The sequence below is a fragment of the Zingiber officinale genome, chromosome 11A, assembly GCF_018446385.1.
Source record: "Zingiber officinale cultivar Zhangliang chromosome 11A, Zo_v1.1, whole genome shotgun sequence".
NCBI lineage: Eukaryota > Viridiplantae > Streptophyta > Magnoliopsida > Zingiberales > Zingiberaceae > Zingiber > Zingiber officinale.
In genome coordinates, this window is record NC_056006.1 from 95,002,216 (window position 1) to 95,012,578 (window position 10,363).

General features: G+C 47.0%; 5 protein-coding genes across 5 annotated transcripts; 2 read left to right on the forward strand and 3 right to left on the reverse strand.

Moving 5' to 3' along the window:
* The first annotated feature begins 815 nt into the window (after positions 1-815).
* LOC122031616 lies at positions 816-1,304 on the forward strand. The gene has a single exon (XM_042590708.1). It carries the CDS (start codon positions 816-818, stop codon positions 1,302-1,304), a length of 489 nt encoding a protein of 162 aa, XP_042446642.1.
* Positions 1,305-1,558: 254 nt separating this feature from the next.
* Positions 1,559-3,606, reverse strand: LOC122030957 (protein NUCLEAR FUSION DEFECTIVE 4-like). The gene is made up of 4 exons (XM_042589998.1): positions 3,280-3,606; positions 2,536-3,098; positions 2,104-2,397; positions 1,559-2,030 (listed from the first exon to the last, which is right to left on the reverse strand). The coding sequence occupies exons 1-4, from the start codon at positions 3,604-3,606 to the stop codon at positions 1,559-1,561; spliced, it is 1,656 nt and encodes a 551-aa protein (XP_042445932.1).
* Positions 3,607-4,932: 1,326 nt separating this feature from the next.
* LOC122031617 lies at positions 4,933-5,271 on the reverse strand. The gene has a single exon (XM_042590709.1). It carries the CDS (start codon positions 5,269-5,271, stop codon positions 4,933-4,935), a length of 339 nt encoding a protein of 112 aa, XP_042446643.1.
* A 305-nt stretch (positions 5,272-5,576) lies between these two features.
* Positions 5,577-8,174, reverse strand: LOC122032055 (putative glycerol-3-phosphate transporter 5). The gene is made up of 2 exons (XM_042591306.1): positions 7,155-8,174; positions 5,577-6,507 (listed from the first exon to the last, which is right to left on the reverse strand). Exons 1-2 carry the CDS (start codon positions 8,083-8,085, stop codon positions 5,999-6,001), a joined length of 1,440 nt encoding a protein of 479 aa, XP_042447240.1. The 5' UTR covers positions 8,086-8,174; the 3' UTR covers positions 5,577-5,998.
* Positions 8,175-8,370: 196 nt separating this feature from the next.
* On the forward strand, positions 8,371-9,558 carry LOC122032361 (protein MIZU-KUSSEI 1-like). Its single transcript, XM_042591644.1, has one exon. It carries the CDS (start codon positions 8,601-8,603, stop codon positions 9,411-9,413), a length of 813 nt encoding a protein of 270 aa, XP_042447578.1. The 5' UTR covers positions 8,371-8,600; the 3' UTR covers positions 9,414-9,558.
* The last annotated feature ends 805 nt before the right edge of the window (positions 9,559-10,363 follow it).

Sequence of the window (10,363 nt, forward strand, 5' to 3'; positions counted from 1 at the left end):
AGAATAAGCTTTGTTGTTTAGGATTTCGTAGCCCACCTTCTGTGGTTTATTTCAAGCAAAAGAAATAGATCGAGGAGAATGTCAGACGTCCTGTTCCTAATTACATTCATGTTTTAGTTTATTTTCGTTGAGTGAAGGCTACTCTGTTGCTAGTATTGATAATCTCATTCATTTTTTTAGTTTATTTACCTGAATTGAAGGCTACTCTTTCTTGTTGGTCTTATGTTTTCCGTTCATCTGTTTCTCTTTGGAGCAGAAAAGGTAAAAAATTGAGATGATGAGGAAACTGAAGTATGCGCTTGTGGAGGTATGAGAAATCATATTGCACTTACTAGTGTCATTTTGCTCGTTTGCTGATTTGCAAATCCATTTTTGTGAATCATGTTAGTCTCCTTGTTTCTTTGGTCATCAATTTTCTGACATAACTAGCACTACAGCATTTACTGGAGCAATCAATAAGGTTGTTGAAGTTAACAAGGAAAATAATTGGAAACTAAAACCAAAGCACTAACATCAATGCCATTTAGAAGTTTCCCCAGCTTCAATCTCTTTGGTGCCAATGCCACTTCACTAGTTGGGTCATTCTCCATCTCCATTTGAACATGTTTTAATAACACGGTATTCCATGAAAAGATCGAAACAAAATCCAAATTAAAGCAGCATTTAAACCCACCTGAGCTTTTCCTCCCCTCAGCTCGAATCACCACCCACCTGAACTTTGTCTTCCTGCTCAACTCTTCCCCAAAAAAGAATACGAAGGGAGCATTTAAACCCACTGAATCCATTAACTTCAATAACTCAACACATCTCGAGCCATGGATTGGTACTGGTGGTTATCCAAATCCACCCTCGACCCACTCCTCGTCTATGACTACTCTCTTCTCTTCACCGCCAACGAGCTCGAGGAAGACGATATCAAACACTTCAACCATGAGTTCCTGCAAAGCATGGGCGTCTCCATAGCTAAGCACAGGCTCGAGATACTTAAGGTGGCTAACAAGTCGGATTCCAAAACTAAATATAGCCTCTTCGCCGCCATCAACAGGACCAAGATTTATATAACAGAGCACGTTCAGAGTCTTCTCAAAAGAGATGACTCGAGGGTCCCCGTCGTCCCGAGGAACCCCTCCATGTTGAAGAGGAACAAGAAGGTTCAGGGCACTGCTCCGGTGGTATCACTATCTCCCACTCCGATCCGGGTACCCCGCAGCCCGAGCCCCACGGTCTGCAGGCATAAGAAGAGTGAAAAGTGCGACGAGGATATCAGATGGGGTTTCATGCCTCAGGACCTGAAACCCAACTGAGTACTTATGCAGTATGTTGCAGAGAGAAGCTATGGAGATCTTATGCATGCATCAATGTAATCTCCAAAACAGAAGTCTAATATAGATTCTTACAAAAAAAATAGTGAGCTTGCACTACACAAAATGATCAATACTGGAGTTGGATTCAATGCTACACGAAAAAAAAACCTGGATATATGAAAATGAATCTAGTCTGGTTAAGAAGTTTCTTTGTACAATGCATGAATGAATCAATTAGAAAACAAAACAGTTTCTCAGCGAAGTGGAGCTCGAGGAGTCCTAGGGGATCCAGCAGCATACAGATTCTGGTATACTGATGTTAATCTCGTCGATAGAATTGAGCTCAGCAAACTTCCCAAAGTGCACATCCCAGCGAGAAATAAGAATGTCGACCGGAAGCAGTTGGGCCCCAAACAAGTGCTCGAATCTGGAAGTTGCTTTGCAGCTTCCTTGTCATAAAGGTACCCAGCAAGAAGACCTGAGAACAAGAACGCTCCGAGTGGATTTCCTAACAACATAAAGTTGTAGAGAAGTCCAAAATGCTTCAGGCCGAAGATCTCGGAAACCGTCGGAAGCATGACGGAGAACTGCACCCCGTAGCCGACACCGAGCATGCCAGTGGAAACATAAAGCGTGCCATTGATATCTGAAGCATAGAGAAGGAATGCTATAACCATGATTGCTTGGGTAGCAGTCATCCAAATCGTCCTAGAAACCGATCTTGATCTGCAAAAAATGCAGTCTGTTAAACAATCCAGAAATATTGTTAAGAAAAAAAGAGGAGGAGAATCTGCATCACCTAGCAAGATACTCTGAGGCTGAACCACCACCAATACGACCAACAAAGTTGCAAAAACTGAAGATACATAGCAATAGAGTCGTATCTTCAAGACCAGCTGCGACTCCAATTTGAGCCAGATTATTAAGCACGGTGACACCTGATCCAACCCCAAGAAAGTATGCCATAAAGAGAAGCCAAAAGTCGGCTTTGATCAAGGCTTGGTGAAATTCAAAATTCTCTCCCCTCCTGGGTCTTCTCCTCCTGGTACCACTTTCCTCCTCGGCTAGAAGTGCGTTCAGATCAAAAGCTTCAGAAATTTCCGGCGCGTTCTCCGGATCGTTGGTTGTTGATGCAGCCAGCAACGGTACAATTTCCTGTGATGCAGCCACCAACTGCTCGATTTCCTGTGTGCGGCCTGGATCGTTGGATGATGATGCAGCCTGCAACTGTTCGTTTTCCTGGGCGTCGCCTGGATCGTTGGATGATGATGATGCAGCCAGCAAGGGTTCGTTTTCCTCTGTGTTGTCGTCCTCTGTTCTGCTCGGAAAGAGAGTCATCTTTATCGGGATGGCAAGCGGGGCAAAGAGAAGAAGGATCATCACTCCAAACAAAACAGAGATGACGGCGTCAGACAATGGGAGAAGATAATCCACGATCGTGTAGACAAGGATATAGATGCCAAGAAAGAAGCTCGCTATTTGGATAAACATAAAATGGCGTTGTTCCGATGGGTGGTTAGTTTCCAAAGGTGGAACGAAAGGCCTAACAAAAAACATCGTCGCGAGGCTTACGAAAGGCACCCCAACAGTCATGAACCACAACAATTTTGTTGACGAACCATGGAGTACACTGGTGTACAATATAGTGTATACTGCACCACCAAGACCAGCATAACCCTTGAGAATGCCGGCGACAGTACCTCTTCTATGTGGGAAATTTCGTAGGTTGGTGACGATCACCCCTGTGCCAAACCAGGCGCTGCTATTGGTAGCTATGCATAGTGCTAGCCATAACTGAACAAAGATTGAATAAAGATTCATCAAAATTTCTGTAAGCAAATCTGCATAACACTGAATTTCTAATTATTTCAGTTTGAGAAGGATTGATGATGAACTTCTATTCGAAATCTTGAATCTTTAACAGATTGATCAACCAAGAAAAAAGAAAGATGCGAAAAGGGAGGCGTCGGCGCACCAGCCAGTAATGGAGATTGGGAAATGTGAGGCTAACAGCGGACCAGAGGGCGCCGAAGCCAAGAAAGCAGCAAGTGGCGCCGACGAGGAGAATGGACCAGGGAGGAAAGCGATTGCATAGGAGGCCGGCGATGATGCCGAAGTTCTCGCCGAAGTCGTTGGCGACGCCGAGGAGGGTGATCTGACGCTGCTTGTATCCCATTGCCTTCTTGAGGGAATGGGAGTAGAGGGGGAAGGTGTAACCCGTCCCTCCAGCCACCTGCACCAGCACCGATGCTGCAAATCCCAACCACGGCTGCCGGCTGCCGGGAGTCACCGCTCTAGCCATCTCGCTGATCCCACGAAGCGCCTCGCTCTACTCTCTCTGATCGGTGGTGGTGGGATGCTGCAGCTTCGAGAACGGCGGCAGACGCAGTGGTGAGTGGCAGCGGTGCCTCTTGTGCTGCCTTTTATAAGGAAGCGAGCGAAGGGGCGACGCGAGAGCAATTTTTTTATTTTGCCCCCGAATTATTTTCTTTTTTTAAAAAAGCATTATTTAGAATTTTAAATTATTAAAATATTTCTTGAAAACTTTAAATTCCCATCGTTTTAATCGGCACCACCTCACTCTTCCACCGCCTGACCTAATTCATGTGCTCCCCAACCGCCCACCCCGGCCCCTTTCGTTGCACCCTCCACAAGGGCCTCCGCTTCTCTCACCTCCGCCTTGTTGCTTCCTCGGCCGCTTCGATTCGCCTGAATGCTGGCCGATCCGGGATGACGAACTCGCTGGTCCGGATCGGTGCCGTGGACGGCGAGTCATCCCTCATCCGGCCGTCCTCGCACCAGCAGCGGCGGAGGGAGGACTTCCGACCGCGCTCCACCCGCCTCTCCGTGATGTCCGCAGCCGATGAGAGCTAGGTCCCCACGATCTGGAATCAGGTTTTTGCTAAAATCCAATCAGTTTCTTCTGTTTTCTTTTCCTTTTTTTTTTTTTAAAAATATAATAGATAGGATATCGGCGGAATTGGAGCAAAGACGAGTTCGTGTCCTTCTGATTTGTATCAATTCTTGCCTTCGTGATCATAAAATTAAATGAAAACGAAGCAAATGGATCTTGAAACCCATCGATCTCAGAATCAAACGAAAGCCCCAAACGGATCGATTAAATGTTTGCTGTTGTTGTTGTTTTTTTATCGTTCGTGGCGTTTCTGTGTGATGTGGTTGCTCCTTTTGCCTGCAGAATGGAGAGCAAAGTATCGTTTTGTCCTCGTTCGTTTTTCAATGACAATGATTGTCTTGTATTTGTCAAATTCACCACTTGTTTTTCCATCAATTGAATGCTGTCATCAGCTTGAAACCGATCCAAAGAATATCATTTTCTCAAGAAGATTCTTGGAAGTTTCTTTCGAAGTTCTTATTTTCTTGCATTATCCCCAAAAAATATATATTGCGTCATTAATTTTCTTTTGTCCATTTTCTTCATTGTCTGAGCTAATTGTACATTTATATATTTAAATCTTGCACTCGTATAAATAACTATCAGCATAAAATCTCTTGGCGGAATTTTCGTCTCCATATAATTAATCACCAAAATTATCTATATCTACAATATTCTTACAACCATTAATGTTTCTTGTTTAACAAGTTTGCCCCCTTTTCTCAAGCATCATCATCAGACGACGGACATCGACTGAAACCTTGATGGTTTGGGCTGGAAATCCCTCCGCCGCCGCCGGAGATGATCACGAGCGCTGCCGGAATTAGGAGCGATGATCTTCTTCAACAGAACCGCCCTCGCCGTAGTCCTTGCCTTCGGCGGCGTTCCTCCATGACTCGGAGAATTACCACTATAATTCACCGACCGGTTTAATTGCTTGCGAGTAGCAGCAGCAGTATTTCTGTGGAAACTGCACCGGAATGAGCCGGGATGCGTCGTCGGAGCACAAAGGCAGCTGCTCCGCCGGCCGGAATTGGAAGAGTAGAAAGAGGAGGATGGGCTCCTTGAATCCATTGCACTTCTTGTTTGAAAACTGAGAACTATAGAACAAATATATTGTTCAAGTATATATAGAGAGACAATGATTACCCATAAATTTTAAAGAATAAACAATTATAGCCGCCAAGGATGAGTCAGTAGTGATGAGATATGAGTCAGTCGGGGAGGTTTCTTTGTTGGCAGATGAACACTAGAGGAGAAATTAATGACTTCTTAGTTTGACTGGGTTTAGTGTGCCATAGCTAGCTATATTTTAATTTTAATTAAACATAATCATCAACAGGAACGTCTTTATCAATCAGAATATAAAATAAAAGATGAAAGAGGATAAAGAAGGCTTCATAATTCATTGAACTCTGTCAGGCGCCAGCCATTGGTGAATTACATACAATCTGCAGAAACGTGAAGGCTACTTGTAGCTTGAAAAGGACAGAAGCTATGATTCATTGTATTTGTATTCCGCACGGTAGAACAATCTAAACTAAAACAAGAATAAAAAGAGATAAATAAAAGAAAATATTTTTGGAAATTGTTACGTGGGTTCATAGTGAGAGAGTGAATTGATCTATTTAGACAACGCGCACGAGTACCACATGGACGGCGCCGTTGATTCAGTCGTACTTTTCTTTCTATTTGTAATTTGATATTGTTCTTCAGCCCAAAGAATTGGAGAACTCTGTATTTCTTTAGCCTACTTCACTATAATTGACCTATCGAAGTCAGAAGTCCCACTCGACGTTCTTTAGCTCATCTTGCTGCTAACTTCAGCTTTTGCAAGGCGTATCAAAAAGGTCATGGCAAAAGCAGTTGAGCAGATCAGCATCAGGAAGACATTGTTCCAGCCTCTTGTTGAAATATACCCTGTAAGCAAAGGCCCCAAAGCTGCCCCGACGGAGCCGGTAGCATCGATAATCGCCGTGACAGTAGCCAATGCTCTCGAGTTACCTTGGATCATTTCCTGCGTGCCCAACTCGGCTGATACTGCAGTTGTTATCAGTGAGTAGGGGCCATTGACAAAGTATCCAGACAGAAACATTAAGCTGATGTTGAGTTGCATCGACATGCTCCCGTATGATCTGTATGCGATCAGTGTCGGGATGGAGAAAAAAAGGAAAAAGATACAAGTGCTGGCACGAGCATTCAACCGATCCGACATAAATCCGGCTGATACTCCGCCGAGTACGCCTCCAACATCGAATATTGTTGAAAGGATTCCTGCAGTTTTATGTGATGCATGCTTGCCAGCAACATCTACAATGACAAACAGCAACATCAATGCCCCTTGTAGTAACTAACTACTTTGATCATGAGAATTTAACACCAAGCAGTATATCCTTAAGAACAAGCATAGTATATTCCAACCAAATATCATATGTGATACATGCTTGCCGGCAACATCTACAATGACAAACAGCAATATCAATATCCCTTGTAGTAACTAACTAGTTTGATCATGAGAATTTAACATCAAGCACTATATCCTTAAGAACAAGCATACTAGATTCCAACCAAATCACAACCAAACTCTGCCAAGTCTATTTTTCTTAATTAGAGATCAAGTAATTGTCTAGGAAACATCCCTGGTACACGAACATAATTCTACCAATCAAGTATTTGTATGTTCTTAAGAAATGTTGATTTGCAGGTGCATAGAAACATCCCTGATACATAAACATAATTCTACCAATCAAGCATTTGTATGTTATTCAGAAGAGTTGATTGGCAGGTGCATTGAAATCTATTAACATCTTGAAATCCAAGCTCGTTTGCATCAAAATCTACAGTTGTAAAGTGCCACTGAATTGTTCATCGAAAATTGCCTCTGTTTTTTTTTTTTTTGTAGAAATTTAAAGTCATTTATCCCCAAATTTGAAAAGAGAAATGCATGAATGACATACCAGTATTGCGGATGTAGAATGGCAACCAATAGAGGAAGGTGTATGCGACAAGCTTGGAGAAGAAGAGGCAGAATGCAAACGGCGCCACGCCAGGCAATCTCCACGCCTCTAAGAATCCAATTGCCGTCGTCGTCGAATCCACTTCGTCTGTTTGCTCAGAACCAAGAAGACCGCTCTCCTCCCCGTTTCCAAGGTCCGAGCTTTCCGTCGTTTCAACGCCGGGTTCATTCATCTCGACCTCCTTGGAGGTGGTTTCGAACCCTAAATCTCTTGGATCGGAGACCAAGAACACCCAAACTAAGACACCCACGGCGGCGACGAGGAGCCCCGGCAAAAGGAAGGACCAACCCCACCCGAATTCGACCACCGAGGAGGCGATGATCGATCCCAAGATGTTTCCAACGGAAGTGTTGGAGTTCCAGACACCCATGATGAGCCCACGCCGAGGCGAGTTCCCAAACCAGTTGCCGACGACGGCGATGACGCAGGGCCAGCCGATGGACTGGACGATCCCGCTGGAGACTTGGACAGCGAGGAAGAACCCCAGGCTGTGGACGCCCCACCAGTAGGCGGCGCCGAACGCAGCCGTGGAAACGCCGCTGGCGAGCATCCCGAAGGCGAGGAAGCGGCGGAGGTCGACGCGATCGGCGACGTGGCCCGCGAGGTACATTCCGGCGGAGTAGGAGGAAAGGAAGGCGAGATCGAGCTCGCCGAGGCGGCGGGTGCCGCTGGGGCCGTCGAAGGGCGGCCATCCTCCGCCACCAGCGCCGGCGGAGGGCGTCTCGGAGCCGAGGACGCTCTTGACGATGCTGGGCGGCTTGCGGGAGGCGTGGAAGGCGGCGTAGGCGGAGAAGGTGAGGAGGAGGACGGAGATCTGATGGACGAGGAGCGGCTGGCGCCGGTCAATGGCGCCGTGGCTCGCCGCGTCCATGGCGGAACGTAACCCGACCCGAATCAGATCGGGTTACGTGGTTCGGGCATGTGACACCGCGTGCGAAGCAGGGAGTGAGAGTAGCAAATAATTTAAATAACAAAAAAGAGCGTTTTATAAATAATAACTTCGAGGAGAAGCAAAGCGCTGCGTGTGCGATTTCGCGACTGCTGTCTATTTTATTTATTTATTTGTGGAATTATCTCAATTTTTTAATTAGCAGTCGTTGGAACGGTAACAAAAGAACAAGTTGGCGTAAAATAAAAGAAAAACTATTTTGGGCCTAACTCGAACACCTCTATCATAGTAATTGGCCGTTGGTTCGTTAGACGGAACCACTAACCGATCCATAAAAAATAAACAGCGTAAATATAGCAAGACACAGACGGCAGTGGTCGTGATAAACACCGCTCCTCCTTAGCCAATCAATTCACCACCTCGTCTCCTCTCTTTCCGCCTTCCCTAGCCGGTCGGTGGCGCGGCCCCACCTTCTCGGCCTCGCCGCCCCCTCCTCCATGGCCGCCGCCTTCGCCACCGCAGTGCCATCGCATCCCGGTCCTAGCAGCGTTGCTGATCAGGACGAGCACCCAAAGCAGCCGATGCTCCACCACCTCAGCCCGTCGCCCCAGGTTTCCCTCGTCGCCCCCTCCTCGCATTACCGCCGCCGGCGCCCCGCCCGCGTCGTCCGCGTCTTCCGCTCCATCTGCCGCACCCTCCCCATCTTCACCCCCAAGTGCAAGATCTCCGTCGGCGCCGCCACCACCGTTGCCTGCTCCGCCGTCGCCTCCCCCCTCTCGGGCACCGATTCGCGGAGGAACAGTCTCGTCACCGGCACCCTCTTCGGCTGCCGCAAGGGACGCGTCTCCTTCTCGATCCAGGAGAACCCGCGGTGCCTGCCCTCCCTCGTCGTCGAGCTCTCCCTGCTGACGCACGTTCTGCTCCGGGAGATGAGCACCGGCATGGTTCGCATCGCGCTGGAGTGCGAGAAGAACAGCGGCAACGCCGCTAACGACGGAAAGGCGGCGTCTTTGTCGTCGAGGGCCCTGCTGGAGGAGCCGCTGTGGACTCTGTTTTGCAACGGGAAGAGGAACGGATACGGGGTGCGGCGGGAGCCAACGGAGGACGATCTTGGGGTGATGGAGACGCTGCGGGTGGTGTCGATGGGCGCCGGAGTGCTGCCGGCGAGGGCGGAGGGGGAGGAAGAGGTGGCTTACCTCAGGGCCGGCTTCGATCACATCATTGCGTCTCGTGACGCAGAGACTCTGTACATGACGAGCCCCGACGATGGTCCCGGTCCCGATTTGACCATCTTCTTCGTGAGAATGTGACGAACTGGATATCGATTAAGCTCAGGATTGATTTTTCTTCCGTTTCCACGATTGATCGCTGGTTATTTACGAGTGGCTGGTTCAATTAATCAAGTGATTAGGCATGATGTGGATTCTATTTTGAGAATTAATTATTCGCATTATCTTTGACAAATGATTTAGTTTTTCGTTTAGTCAGATTGACAGTCTTAAAAATTCGTATCTTCGTTCAGTGCATTGTCTACTTGAAATGTAGATTTGATTTTTTTTTTTATGAAATAAACAAATCAAAAAGATTATTAAAATTACTCTCCCATGCAATCAATATCAAGAACAACCTCTCCGTAAGAGCGTTAGGAATGAATATTGATCCCGTCTGGAAGTTGAGTCAGATGAAGTTGGGTCTTGGTGTACTGGAAGTTGACAGAAAATCGACGTAGAGTTGGATCTACCTGGCACCCCCGGAAAGGCTGCCACGGGTGGATGACGAGGGAGGATGATCAGGATGACGGTAGAACTTTGCACACACTCAGACGATCCCACAAGCCGTTAGGGACCAGAAACTAGGGGAAAAGTCCCCGAATCAGGTCCTCCGACGCTCAAGTCAGGTACTTTTTCCCCAGAAAATACAGAGAAAGGACGGAAAAGTAAAGACTAGTGAGAAATGACGAGTGAGCGTACCTGTATAAGGGACAAGACATCCCTTTTTATACTGCAACGGATGTTTCCGGGACCTGGCGGTTGTCAGGGAATGTCGGGTGTCAGACTTTGTCTGACGGTGATCGACACGTGGCCTCCTCCTATAGGCTGGCGGAGGAATCAAGAAGCAAATGAGTCCTAAACCGTTAAAATATTCCCTGACATGTGATGATTACTCCCTGCAAAGCGATTATGATTCCCTAGCTTGTTCGCTTGTCCTATTGTGCCCATACCCTAAGTTTATATTCCGTGATCTATCTTCCGCCCTACCC